The 14940-nt window shown below is 40.4% G+C and overlaps 3 protein-coding genes across 5 annotated transcripts; 1 reads left to right on the forward strand and 2 right to left on the reverse strand.

Moving 5' to 3' along the window:
* Positions 1-26: 26 nt before the first annotated feature.
* jpt1a (Jupiter microtubule associated homolog 1a) lies at positions 27-3617 on the reverse strand. The gene is made up of 5 exons (XM_079553074.1): positions 3441-3617; positions 2622-2761; positions 1452-1543; positions 1202-1229; positions 27-1093 (listed from the first exon to the last, which is right to left on the reverse strand). Exons 1-5 carry the CDS (start codon positions 3494-3496, stop codon positions 978-980), a joined length of 432 nt encoding a protein of 143 aa, XP_079409200.1. The 5' UTR covers positions 3497-3617; the 3' UTR covers positions 27-977.
* Positions 2792-11340, forward strand: mchr1a (melanin-concentrating hormone receptor 1a). Of its 2 annotated transcripts, none has more exons than XM_079553072.1 (2): positions 2792-3364; positions 10290-11340. In XM_079553072.1, exon 2 carries the CDS (start codon positions 10361-10363, stop codon positions 11309-11311), a length of 951 nt encoding a protein of 316 aa, XP_079409198.1. In that variant the 5' UTR covers positions 2792-3364; positions 10290-10360; the 3' UTR covers positions 11312-11340. The 2 variants fall into 2 exon arrangements, with proteins under 2 accessions (XP_079409198.1, XP_079409197.1); XM_079553071.1 differs by lacking the exon at positions 2792-3364 and adding an exon at positions 9718-10058.
* Positions 3996-7418, reverse strand: sumo2a (small ubiquitin like modifier 2a). 2 transcript variants are annotated; one of them, XM_079553076.1, is made up of 5 exons: positions 7331-7418; positions 6738-6869; positions 6600-6671; positions 5673-5868; positions 3996-4190 (listed from the first exon to the last, which is right to left on the reverse strand). In XM_079553076.1, the coding sequence occupies exons 1-4, from the start codon at positions 7349-7351 to the stop codon at positions 5803-5805; spliced, it is 291 nt and encodes a 96-aa protein (XP_079409202.1). In that variant the 5' UTR covers positions 7352-7418; the 3' UTR covers positions 3996-4190; positions 5673-5802. The 2 variants fall into 2 exon arrangements, with proteins under 2 accessions (XP_079409202.1, XP_079409201.1); XM_079553075.1 differs by having other exon boundaries at positions 6600-6869.
* Positions 11341-14940: the final 3600 nt, after the last annotated feature.

The following is a 14940-nucleotide window of genomic DNA, read 5'->3' on the forward strand; positions in this document are numbered from 1 at the left end:
AGTACACAAACAGAAAATACACATGATTACGTTGTTGAGAAATTTATTATTGAAAATGCCATAAAACAGCGTGGTACAACAGTGACACCTGGAGGACACCTGGAGGACACAGGCAGGTAAGGATTGAACTGTATTTCCGAGTGTCTTCCGGAAAGACTGAGCTGTTATAAGGTCACTTATAATTTAAGATGAATGGCCTCAGGAGCAAGGCATTCATTTAAAAAATCAACACAGGCAAGAAACTGAAACGTGAAATAAGACTGACCACCATGTCTTTGCAATTATGTGTCAATGGTAGTGCTGCACTCACAATGTAATATACCAAATATGGCATTGAACTGCAGTATTTTTGTTTTCCGGAAGATACACATAAGATACTTTCAGGGTTGATAAAGGTCCCTCTTTATTATGATCCATTTGACCATTATCTCTGTAAAGGTGGGTGACAAAAAATAAGAGGAAATACTGTCTCAGTATGTTTTGTATTCATGGCAAACAGTAAAAAAAAAAAAAAAAAAATTCCAGAATCAATTCATGCATTTCAACAGCGAGCATCAACGTTGTAAATTATGTCCACAGTTTTCTCACTTTCTCACGATACGTACCAGATTGCATGCAACGTTTAGCAAAGCTTAAAAAGCCCAAAGCAATTCAATTTAATTCTGATCACCTACAGCTTGTGCTCTTCCACCAAATTTAGAGCATGTGTAAAAAATTAATAGCACAGGACCTTCCCTGGTTTGGCACAGGTGACTCTGAACAACATACAAAGACACACATAAAGTGCTGTTGGAGCAAATAAGACAATAAAACAGTAGAAAAAAACTCCCATCTTAAAAGAGGTATTGAATAATGCACTTTAGGATGTAAACAAGGTTATCACTATTCCAGGACCTCGGAGCACTTAACTACAGACACTGAACAGAACAGGGAAAAAGGACACATGAGGACGGAGGTAACCAATGGCTGTTAGGTTTTCATCCCAAAATAAGGCTGGACTTGCCCCCTGGAGGGTTTCTGCGACCGGATGGGATGCCTGCTGCAGGATCCTCTCCCTGCGGCTCAGGGCTCAGCTCAGCATCAGTGCCATTCACTGATAACATAGAAAAGAGGCTTTGAACAAAAACTAAAATGCAGTAGAAAAATAGTAGTGGTGTAATAGTAGTATTTGGTGGCAAGGTGGATTTGAAGAGACACTTACCAGTTTCAGCACCTGTTTGTACATCTCCCTAGAAAATAGTTAGAAATTATTAAGATTGTAGAAACCAATAGAAACATCTCATCACTTGTGGATAAGTCTAAATAGGCGTGGGATTCGTAAATGTGCAAAATATTAACATTTTACACTGTGTGTTTAATGTATTGTAATGTATTTTGTGGATATTTCTTCATATATATTTTTCTACATTTATAAAACCATAAGGATTTGATAAATATTATATTATGCTCACAGCACTGTCTTGAGCGGAGTTGTTGGAGGACTGGTCTCTTCTTCTCAGTGGAGCTGACGACTCCCCACAAAGCACACCAGTGGGCTTCCCACCTAAAAAAAGATTAATGGGCGAGCGGGAGAGTGAGTGCAAGAGAGCGAGAGAGATTAAAATTAATTTAAATTAAATTAAATCACAAAAAGCAACATTTTATTTCTAGATAATCTGAAAAAAAAAAAATCGCCACATCATGCTGTGGGTGCAGCGAGGCTCAAGCACCCACACAAATCTTTGGGCACACAGCAACATTTTCCCTGATCGCAAAATTATTTATAGGGCTGAACGATATTGAAATAACTTGCAATATGCAACACGGCTGTGCAATATTGCAATAACAATATTATTGCGATATTTCACAAAACCATTTCAACATGATATCTTCCATATCGTAAGTAACTAGTTTTTCAGCAAATTGTGACAAGAGAAGACTTCAAGAAGACATCAGGACCAAAACTGAACTAAGTTAGCAAATGTTTTACTAAAACTGAACTTTTACACATGTATACGTTCAGTGTTTGTTTTTGGCTGGGTTTGCAAAAAAATGTATTGATCTCAGTCAGATGAAGACTTTAGTGATGTTGCAATATATTATGGCTTCTTGCGATACAGATACTGCTTCACCGAATATCACGATACAACATTGTTTGCAATATATTGTGCAGGCCTGGTCCACATAACGTTACAAACTACACTCAAGATTATACAGGCCTGAGATGAACATTGTGTTAATGACATGATGTAACTGAAACCAGACTGAACAGATTAAGATATTTCTCTAACACAATAGCCCATTTAAACCGGATTACTCAACGTAAACAACAGACTCACCCATGCTTCCTCTGTTTCTGGAATGTTTCTCGTGGGCTTGGGAAATTTCTATCTTTCACTTTCATTGGACATGTATAATAGACTGTGGTACTTTGAATAAATAGTTTTGCTTTTATTGTTAGTCTACCGTTACAACCCAGGGACATCATTATGGGAGTATCATAAAGAGATACAATCTTACCAAGTGTATCCGTACAGGCTTTCAGCAATTTATTTTTACACCATGGGAAGGAAAAATTAGTCTATGGAGGGCCACCATACAGTCTTCTTGATTAATAAGAAACACTGTATGAAAAACTGTACCTGGAGGGTTATTCCTGCGATTAGCATAGGGATCCTCTGGTTCAGCAAATACACTGGAGGCCATCTTATTTACCCGAACAGGCTTCTCCTCTTCAGTCCCAAAAGATATGTTAGATGCACCACCAGGAGGGCGAAGAACTCTGAGGTAAAAAGTCAGACTATTAGTGCCTCAATGTATATCCTATTAAAACGTTTCAAAGAGCAAGGCATCAGTGGTCACCATGTAAAGTGCTAGATGCCAGTCAGACCTTTATGGGTCAGCCTTTTCCCCTTCATACTTCAGATTTATGTTTCGTTTTTTTAAATGTAGGCTTTTCATGTGATGTATGTAAGAGTAAAGTGATTAATGTTCTGAAAGCATTTATCTAGAGAAACTAGACCGTAGTGGCCTATTTGATGCAAGATCACGAGACACTGTGTGCTTGATAAACAACAGATTGCACTTGCACGTTATTAGGCCCCACCCAAGGAGGTAGGCTACTGTACATCTTTCACATAGTCAGCGCATGCACTCGCTAAACATTTACAACAGTGAAACACGAGTATTAGCACATTTTTCACACGCTGTGTAGGCGTCGATGTGATCCACAGACAACAGACTGGATAATACAAAAGGAAGAAAGGCAACGCGCTGGGCGACAGTGTGTGAACGCATTGAGTCGTCCATGTGATCGAGGCGAGGGCGATGCTCATGTAGCGTGTCCATCGGCTTGTATCAAGGCATTTGGACACTTGCAACAAAGGTGAAAGATACTGATGCTTCACTCGTTGAGACAAATGATTGTTTAATGAAAAGGGGAACAAAAGCTACGCAGTTACCTGGAGCTCTTTTTTGCGCCTGGCTCCATCCCTTCAAATGTTGTCGTTGTCGTCATTTTTTTGCACCGATATCGAAGCTATATTGTCGCTATATGGATATTGATGCTCCTGCAACACTTCTACTGTCACAAAAAACTGTGTCCGCCGGTGAATGGACGTGCCGGAAGTGAGCCAATACCACATATCCGGGGAGCCCCTTTCATAATAAACACAGTCCAACATGAGTACATAAAACTGTAAAACGCCTTTATTGCAATAACTTCCTCCTTGTATGAGAAAGTTTAACCAAAAAGATGATCAATACAAAACAAACATCGCACAGCTTATTGAATAAAGTTGTATACAATTGGGCATGGACAGCACTCACAAAACTGAAGAAATAGGATCATACCATTCTGCATTTAACAAGGTCAAGTAATTCTCAAAGACAGTGTGACGTGAATGTCTCCAATTGTGCTAAAGAATATTGTGTTTCCAATCAAAAAGCTTCAATGTTCTTATTGTATCGTTTATCTGGGCTAACTGTCTCACCTCAGTAAAATGAGCCGTCGGTGATTTATTTTTTACTAAACAAGCTCATACATTTGAAAAAGAAAAGAATTACTCAACAAGAATAGCTCTGGCAACTGTATCAACAAATGGCAAATATGAATTGAAAACCTACAAACAACCAAAAACCCCAACAAACAAACAAACACTAAAACTGTAGCTTTACATGAACTCAAGTCAACATCAAAGCTACATACACTGCTCACAAAAACTTAGGGCACACTCAAAAAACACATCCTAGATGTCAATCAATTTGATTCGAAAATCTTTATTCATAGCGTAGGGCAATGTGTTGAGAACAAAATAACATAAGAATGATAAATGGAAATCAAATTCTCAGCCCCTGGAGGTCTGGATCCAAAAGTATAGTCAAAATCAAAGTGACAAATCAGGTCACTGGTTGATCCAAATTCTGTAGAAATTCCTTAAAACTTAGTAGTGTGTGTGTGGCCTCCACGTGCCTGAATGCACTCCCTACAACGCCTGGGCATGCTCCTGATGAGACCACGGATGTCCTCCTGAGGGATCTCCTCCCAGACCTGGATTAGAGCATCAGTCAGCTCCTGGACAGTCTGTGGTGCGACGTGGCGTTGATGGATGGACCGAGACATGATGTTCCAGATGTGCTCTATTGGATTTAAGTCTGGGGAACGGGCAGGCCAGTCCATAACATCAATACCTTCATCATGCAGGAACTGCTGACACACTCTTGCCACATGTGGCCTGGCATTATCAGGTATCAGAAGGAACCCAGGGCCCACAGCACCAGCTTATGGTCTTACAATAGGTCTGAGGATCTCATCCCGGTACCCAATGCCAGTCAGGGAACCTCTGGCTTGCACATGGAGGGCTGTGCGGCCCTCCAATGAAATGCCTCCCCAGACCATCACTGACCCACCACCAAACCGGTCATGCTGGATGCTGTCACGTCTGTCACATGTGCTCAGGGTGAACCTGCTCTCATCCGTGAAGAGCACAGGGCACCATTGGCCAATCTGCCAATCGCTGTGTTCTCGGGCAAATGCCAGTCGGGCTGCACGGTGTTGGGCAGTAAGGCCCAACGCCCTCATGGAGTCGGTTTCTGACCGACATGCACATTTGTGGCCCTCTGGAGGTCATTTTGTAGGGCTCGGGCAGTGCTTCTCCTGTTTCTCCGTGCACAAATGAGCAGATAGCGGTCCTGCTGCTGGGTTGTTGACCTCGGTCGGCCACCCCCTGGTCTCCTGGTGTACTGGCCTGTCTCCTGGTATCTCCTCCATGCTCTGGACACTGCGCTGGGAGACACAGCAAACCTTCTTGCCACAGCACGAATGGACCTGCCATTTTGGATGAACATCAGTCCCTGAGCAGCTTCTGTGGGTTGTAGATGCCTCCTCATGATACCTCTAGTGGTGAGAACACTGGACAAATACAAAAGTGTTCCAAAAATACAGTACAAAGGATGAAGACAGGGAAATGGTCTGTGGTCTCCACCTGCAAAACCATTCCTCTTTTGGAGTGATCTTGCTAATTGCCTCTCATTTCCACCTGTTGTCTGTTTCATTTCCACAACACCAAGTGAAATTGATTCACAATAAGCGTGGCTTCCTAACTGGACAGTCTGATATCCCAGAAATGTGACTGACTTGGAGTTACATTGTGTTTTTTGAGTGTGCCCTAAGTTTTTGTGAGCAGTGTATAAACTGAAAAACAACCGAAAGCAATGTAATTTCCCTCTTTGTGCCATGGTGTTGGTATAAAATCCCAGATGTCTAATAGCGAAGAGATGAGCTGATGATCAGAGGAGGTAGAAAAGGCAAGAAGGATTTTGTCTTTACAATAAAGAGCCCCCTGTCTGCTGTTGGAAAACATCAATAGTGTCCTCATCCTCCATTTCAAGCTGTAAGAAAAACATATTTTTCAATTAAAAGTTTTTAGATAAAATGCTATCAAATCAATTACGATAATGCATGCATAATCAAAACCAGAGCTGGGTGTGTAAAGTGGCCTTCAGTACACTGTACTGTTAGTCAGTATCAGTAACATCTCAACAATATTCTATTGTTACACCTATGATGCTACATTAATCATTCTTTAGAATATGTAATGGTTACAAAATCCATTTAAGACTATTTGTGCAAAATCAACTTTCTAATAAAATGTGTGCGGATTCTGCCAAATAAATGAGCCCTCCAATGTCTCGTAACACCCACAAGAAAAAAAGTATGTTTCTATCATTAAAGATGGTTGGTTTTGGTTGGTGGTTTGGTTCAAAACACTTTATCTAATGAATTTGCATTCATATATAATATAGAATTATAGCAACAACAAAACATCTGTAATTTATAATGGTCAAAATGCAATACTTGTTTAGATGTTAAGTGATATCTACTAGTATTTATTAAAGGCCCTGTACACATTTCTTTCTGTCATGCCCGTTTTTCTACGCCTAAATCTGAGGGAAAAGGTGCATATCCATTTTTTGTTGTTTTGTTTTTTACAAATTATTGTTTTTATAATAGACTCTCACAGACAAGAAGGATTTACTCCACAAACAGAAAATAATCTGAACGTCTAACTAGAGTTAAGCTTAAGAAATTTAGATATAGCTATGGTCAATATTAAACTTACCTGAGAAGGGGTATCCGTTTCATTGATGGGCTGTCCATCAAATCTAAACCTTATTTGTCTCATAGACAATCCCTGTATGAACAAAGCCACAAGAGTATTACAAGTTTGAATTGTAGTTCTCATGACTGCTAACATTACCTGTCGTTCACAATAAGCTTTCATGAGTTTGCTGAGGGGAGTGTGTCTCTTGATTTTGAACTGCACCACAGACCCATCCTGGCCCGCCACTTTCAGGTTTATGTGCTCATTGTTTTCTGTCTTGACACCCTCCTAACATAAGACAGAATGTTACAGGTTAATAACATGAATTAGAGTCTTTGAAACATACAAACGGATTCATTACAGCCATCTCCACATTCCTCCATTCCCCACTAGAGGTACACACATTGCCCGCCTGTTGTAATCGGTGCCCCTTAATAACTGTGTCTCTAGAGACTATTGTGAACAAAAGGTGCAAATGGCCAATATGATGGTATTATAGCGGAGATATACACATCCTTACAATGCGATATTTAATTAGAACTCCAACGTAAGTTTTAGGCAATATGAGAGTTAGCTTTATAGCTAACACTGTGCTATCTTTACAACAGGAATGGTAGCTAGCTAACGTAACGTAGATGCTGTAGCAGCTACCAGGCAACTCTTTAACTAACTATTTTGTAGTGCCTTATGTAAATGAAAAAACAAACAGTAACAAATAATTTAACCAGGGAACAGAAAATAAATCTAACCTTTGGTTTTTCATCTGCCATGGTAGCGACTGTAACTGAATACACTTCTGCGCATGCGCAAATGGTTTCAACGCGCCTGATTGCGCCTAGCTGTCCCCCCTCTATTTTTCTTCTTTTTATGTTGCTGTATGTGTTGTGTTTTTCTTTGATGCAAACCTCTCCGGCGTCTTATGATATATGCAACATATTGAGAGACAACCACACGTGGTTACAAATAGTACAATGTTACCACCACTAGGTGTCATCAGTGTAACGTAAACAAATGATGGCACCTTGCAGGCAAACTCAATGCTCTTTATTTATATTCATGGCAAATTAGCAGAAGGTTAAACAAATGTATCCCTGGTCAGTCGTGCAGTTATCTGCATTCAGGACCAGTTAGTTCATACGTGTACGTTACAAAATTGTTGATTGAGCATTGGGATCTAACTACAAACAGATCTCCTTAGTTGACTGGGATGCCATAGGCCTAATGAATCATAATGAAAATCATACATTTGTATCAATCTCGTCCATGACGGAAGGGTGAAAAGTAGCGATTCAAAAAGAGGTTTCACTTTTAACAGCCAATTGATCTGTTAATGAATGCTATCAGGAAAAATAGGCTATCCTTTTCCCAGGCCAGTATGGAAACCTACGCAGATTGGGTCAGTTGAAGTCTACATGTCTAACCTGAATCTTCCATCATCTTATCGATTTCAAGACATCAAAACACAAAGTTATTCCCTGCAGTGAAAAGGTGCAGTACGCCCTGATGTTCCACAATCAGGACTCAAGAGAGGCATCCACCCTTACTGTTGCCATTTCCATCAAATGTTATTTTGCATCTTGTCTAATTTTCTTCCTGTATAATAACCACCACCGAGCTGTTTATGCAGATGCAGACTTGTCCTACAATTGCTGGGTTGCAGGTTCTAGAATATGATGATGTCACTGGACCCAGCAGGGGGCAGGAGACATTTCTATTAACAGCATTACACTTTCACAAGTCGTAGCTAAAAAGAAAATGTATGAATTCAAAAAAATGATCATTAATATCACTCACTGGGTCCATGATCTCTCTGTACAAGACCAAAAATGTCCTAAAAAAAAAAAAATCCTCTATATAATAGTATAGGCCTTTAGAATGCTGTGATGTCACCTGCAACCCAGCATTTTTTTTTTTTACCATATTAAATTGGGACGTTCTGGGCCACATAAAACAGCTAGGCTATATTAATCCTTCTACTTCCAGCTTTGGACATGAGGTCATTTCACATTTAAAACAAAAACAAACATGTCAGGGAATTCAGATGACAACCTGCCCCAGTCTGAATATCATTTAGATGAATAATCCAAAAAAGCCATCATAAATGCTTTTAAGCCTTAAAATAGGTCTACTTGTTAGAATGCACAATTGCCTGCAACACAATACAAAATTTGAAATATAGGCCTACTATTGGACATGTTTGCGATTTTCACAGAAAATACATTTCAAAAGATCCTACTGAGATGTTGTTCAGTGAAATTTATGTTGTTGGATCATTCAAAAAAAAACATTCGCCCCATTCAACATCAAGGGGAGAGAGATCATAGGCCTACCTAAGTCTGTAAACACAGGATTTTCATCACATAGCCTACATATTCATCGGAATAGGCTACCTAAAACTACTTTCATTTGGTTAAAAATGTTCTCCTCGCTACAGTTACAGCATTTACAAAGTGTAAAATGTGTCATTCTTTCCTGACCGCAAATCTGGTGACCGTATGGTTAATCTCAATCTGCACCCATTCCAATCAAAGTTTCTGGCTTTAAAGAAAAAAAAAGTGTCTTATGTTTGTGACACTAATAAAAAGGCAAGCTCTGATTATATTGAAAGTTTGAGAAAAGCTATAAACATTTCAAAATCCTTGAAAAATATAGTTGCAAGAGAAGAAAAATGCCTCGACACATGGAATCATAAGAATCATAAGTAGCCTATGTCATGGCTAAAACATTTTTAGTGTGATAATGAGCAATAAACATCCCGGTACCTAACAGACTATATAGACTAGGCTATTGCATACTTATACAGCAGAGCCAGATTATGACCACGGTCCATTCTCCTCAGGCAACAAGTAGACGTGAATTGACTTCAAATTCAGAGTGACGGCACGGTAGCTAAAGCCCTCTAGCGGTGTATTAGGAGCGCGTGTTGTGGAGCTGTCCTCTCCATGCGTGCTGAAGTTGATGTACCTCATTTCTACCTAAGCTAAGCAAGCGGGCACACAATAAATGTTTAAAATAATAAGGTCAGTTCAGGTTGACCTTTTAAAGCATTTCCCGTTTTTATAAATGTAATGCCCTTGAATCGATCCGTTTTCCTTCGCGTTTAACCTACCAAGTTAAGACAAAAAAAAAAGAGTAGCTGATGTCGATCAATTTGCTGACTCAGTGATACCTGCATCACGAGAGACCGGAGTCCGAACTTGTTATGCGCTCGCCTGCACCTCAGTCTCGCAACGGGAGAAGAGAAGAGCGCACGTACCGGAGTGTGCCAAGTGCGAAGACGCATTCAGAGACGGAGAATTGACATTGCGGCTCAGAAGTCTTCGGGAGTTTAAAATGTGTTTATTATCTTAAGTTGGGTCATCCAGTATTTTTCAATCAACTTTTGACTTTTGATGTAACACATGGATTTCTTAAACGAGTCCAGCGCGTCATATTCTGGGAATATTTCCTATAAATACACCAACTCATCCACAACAGGTGAGTGGTCCACCGGTCCATTTATTGTATTTTGTCATAGAGTGAAATGTGTTTAAACTAGCCTAACACATTTTCAACAAGCTGCACCTTCACCTGCATTAGGAAACAGTAAATTTTTTATCTATGTGTTTTATTCTTTTTGATTATATTGTAATTGTATTTGAATAATGTCTGACAATCCCAGTATTTTAAGGATTTCCCTAATGTGCCTTTTTTCTTGTGTACATCCAGGCACACACGGATATCTTCACTCCAGTGCCATCCTGCCCGTCATCTTCGGCATCATCTGCTTCCTGGGCATCATGGGGAACTGCATTGTCATCTACACCATCATGAAGAAGACAAAGTGTCGCGCTAAGCAGACAGTGCCTGACATTTTTATTTTAAATCTGTCCATTGTTGACCTCCTGTTCCTGCTCGGGATGCCTTTCCTGATCCACCAGTTGCTCGGCAATGGCACATGGCACTTCGGAGGAGCCATGTGTACAGTAATCACTGCGCTGGACTCAAACAGCCAGATCGTCAGCACTTACATCCTCACTGCCATGACTTTCGACCGCTACTTAGCGACAGTGCACCCCATGCGCTTTAACTATGTACGTACTCAGTGTGTGGCCACTCTAGTCATTGTACTGGTGTGGGGACTGTCTCTGTTGACTATATTGCCCGTGTGGATGTACGCCCGACTCATGCCCCTCTCGGACGGACAGGTCGCCTGTGCTCTACTGCTGCCAGACCCAGTCACCGACACATACTGGTTTACTTTATACCAGTTCTTTCTTGCCTTTGCCATCCCTCTGGCCATTATCTGTGTGGTGTTCTTCAAGATCCTGCAGCACATGTCGACGAGTGTGGCCCCTCTCCCTCCTCGCAGTCTCAGGGTGCGGACCAGGAAGGTGACCCGCATGGCCGTGGCTATCTGCCTGGCTTTCTTTATCTGCTGGGCTCCCTACTATATTTTACAGCTGGTCCACCTGGGCGTTCACAAGCCCAGCGCCGCTTTCTCCTACGCCTATAACATCGCGATCAGCATGGGCTACACAAACAGCTGCATCAATCCTTTCCTCTACATAATCCTGAGTGAAGCGTTCAAAAGGCAGGTCCTTCGTGCGGTGTTTCCAATCAACAGGAAATTTAGAGTCAACCCCAGCACCACAGATGGAGGCAGCGTGAGTGTAAGAATGATCCCCGAAGGAGCACAGCAGGAGCCCGCATCTGGAGAGCTCAACCCCCTTAATCCTGTCCCCCAATGAAGACACGATGACAAAGTATCGGAAGCACTTTTCAAGCAGAGCCTATACCTGATGCGTTCTTGTGGTAGAATGACATTTGTTTTGTCCTCCTTCAGTACATCGTAAACTCAGACATTTGTGGAACGATATTGTGCGTCAAATTATGAAGCTTTTGTATCAGTTTCACAAACCTGCAGGGTAGTTTCTGTTAGCGTTTCTGTCAAAGCTGAAAAGTAGCACTGGACGCAAATAAACTCTCCCCTGTGAAGGCATTGGATCATAGAAGTGAGTTTGGTCACAACTAACCCTTCAATTCATTCCCTCTTTCATTACTTGTAAACAAAAGGTATAAGGCCTTTAAGAATTTAATAATTAACTTAATAAGTAAATTAATTTGTAAACAGAAATGTGATTACATTTCAATGCAAATTAGTCTGAAAGATGTTCTACACGTGTGCATCTGCTTCTGCCAAACAGCACATTTCTAAACTGCTATATGTCTTACAATGTTTTCCTCCATTTGTTGCTGGCGCTACTTAAAAAACATACCAAAAAAACACGACAACATTAAACCCAAAGATAAGATGAGAAGCCTATTTGTGTAAAATATTTCTCTTTAGGTTTTGACAAACTTTTCAAATACTAACTGTTTTCCTTTGTGGCAGCTACTCTCAATACAGCTGCATAATGTTGAAAAGCTAATACGCTCTGCAACCTTGACAATCATATTCTGTAAGCTGATGATTTGTGTGCTCTGATGGTTTATTTTCAGACAAATCTTTTTCCTCAATGAAATCTGTAGTCATATAATCAGTCAATCAAGCAATCATTGGTTATTGTAATCATTGCCATTTATTCCAAACAAAACCCTCCACGTTCTGAACTGATGCTGCGTTACAGGCAACTGGTAAATTTGTTTGTGAAGGCTCACATTCGTCCAGAAAGTATTCATTGTAGTGAATCGTAAATCGTCGACTGAGGACGTTTCGGATAGAAGTGAAACATCCTCAACTCTATCAAACTCAGTCCAGTCGATGATTTGGCCTCACTCCGAGACAACTGGTAAATTCCCCACCTCCAACTTGGAAAAATGCTTCTCAAACTCGTAATTACAACTTGTAATCTCGGAGATGATGGGCCGGTCTTCAGAATGCAACAATGGCAGTGTGTGCCTGAATGATAAACACAGTTACATCACTGACGCAGAGGTTAAAGGTGCAGCATTATGTAACTTTTTAATGCAGAAAAAAAGTTGATATTATATTATATCTTTCAGTGAGCCAGTGGCTGTGTGGGTGCTTGGTGCCTCTAGGATGCTCCAGGCCCAATTTTAATTCATTTTTTTTGTTTTGGTTTCAGGTAAGTTTTCTAAGGTTAAGAGAAGGTAGATGGGATGTGTGTAACCATGGACGCAGATCAATCAGCAGTGAAAACTTAGCAGAAACCCTAAAAAACAATTGGTCCTTACAGGCCACTGGGATGGATAGAAAAAGCACCATGCTAACCACCCATACAGCTCACTGAAAGGTCACATATGCACACATCAACTTTTTCCCCGCATTATAAAGTTACATAATGCTGCACCTTTAACCTTCACGTTATTAATGTAAACCTTTGTGGTCACGGCTTCCAATACAACGTTATATAGCATTTATGACTTCTGGTGTGAAGAAACGTTCTTATAACGTTACCATGAGGTGTGTTGTTTACATACAGGTTTATTTGCCTGAACTATCTGAGTTCAGTGTCAATACAAACAACAATTTTCGTAACTCCATGTGACACTCGTGGCTATGGTGGCACAATTTACATAAACTCTATGATGTTATTGTCCTAATATTTGTTCCGACACAGACTTATATTATGCTTCACCTTGTGACGTTGAAAATCAATTAATCTATAAATTGTTTCACAAGCACAAATGTACAGTATATGATGTCACTGTTATTATGGTAATACATGTAAATAAGCCTTCACTGCACTCGCTGAGATGTCCCTTGCATTGTTAGATTTGTAAATATGTCTGGATTGCATATATTGTTGCCTGTCTGAATGGAATTAATGTCAAAATAAAATTCAGCCATCTGCTTTTGCTGTTATTTTTGAGGAACATATGTATTTGCTTATTTATTAATTTGGATACCCATTAGCTGTCTCCAAATGGACAGCTACTCTTTGAAGGATAAACATACAATTATATGATATTTAATAATTTCTATTTGATAATAATGTTATATAGACATTTAAGATAAGATTGCACTACATCAGCTCTCAAGAACATTCAGGGGATGCAAATAGTCAGGATAATGTGCAAACAAGTATCTTATGTATAATGAATAATGATTAAAAAAAATTCAAAAAGGGGCAAAAGAATATAAATTAAAACCGAAAGCAGCCCTCGCTGCTTTCGGGTTATAGAGGAGGCCATGCCTCCTCTATAACCCTACTGAGGGCACAAACGCGCCTACTACATTTTATTGCCCTGATGTACAATTAATCTGTGTGAGTAAACACAGATTAAAAGTAAAATTTTAGCTAAATAAAGTTATATTTTAGCTAAATAAAGTAGGGTAGGTACAGTGTGCTTCGGGCACTGCGCTGCGATTACAATAGGCCCTTGCAAGGGCAGGCCGCTCGGGCTTATTATGAAAATTAGAACAGAATATAAAATGTCAACGTTGGCAGTGCAAAGTTTACAGTCACAGTGCAGGTGATAAAGTGACACTTAGAGGTTATTGCACATGGTTTTGCATAGAACTTATTGCACATGAGTAACTTTACAGCTGGGTTGTACACGCGGTGGCGCTCCATCTTGTATTGAGGATGTCTGAGTCTGCCACAGAAGGAGCTGCTCAGCTCCTCTACAATCCCATGCAGTGGGTGATGTGGTTGTACATGATGGATGAGCGCTTGGCATCCTGTTCACCTTAGGTGAACACCCTGGTACTTGAAGCTGTCCACCAACTCAATGTCCTCCCCCTGGATGCAGAAGCCTATCACCATCTCCTTCATCTTACTAGTGTGCGGGTAGTTGAGCTCACACCTGTCCACAAAGTCCATGATGACTGACTGGCACTCCAGGTCATTCCCCTCAGACCCAATGGCTATCGGCCATTGGCTATGCCATTGGAGAACTTCAGCAGATGACAGCTCTCCGTGTTATACACTGCGTTCCAAATTATTATGCAAATTGTATTTTTGTGTCAAAAAGGTAAAACAAATAAAATAAATTATGAAACTCATGGATGGTATTGTGTCTCGGGGCTCTATGAATCACTGACATTAATCTCAGAGACCTGGGATGATTAGTTTTCAGGTTAAGCTCAGTTAAGGGAAAAAACTACTGAAAAAGGGTGTTCCACTTTATTAAGCAGATCATCATTTTCAAGCAATAGGTATGAAAACATTCGATATTTCATGAAAGATTAAGCGTAATCATCATACTGATAAGAGATTTGTGGATGATTCAGAACACACTCGTGTTTGTGCAGATAAAGGCACAATGAGGACGTTTTCTACCAGACAAACACATCAGATTAAGAGAACAGATGCTGCAAAGCAGCATACAGGTATTTGAAGCTGCTGGTGCCTCTGGAGTATCCCGAACACCAAGGTGTAGGACCCTCCAGAGGCTGCAGTTGTGCATAAAC

The sequence above is a fragment of the Gobius niger genome (assembly GCF_951799975.1).
Source record: "Gobius niger genome assembly, chromosome: 3".
Lineage (NCBI taxonomy): Eukaryota > Metazoa > Chordata > Actinopteri > Gobiiformes > Gobiidae > Gobius > Gobius niger.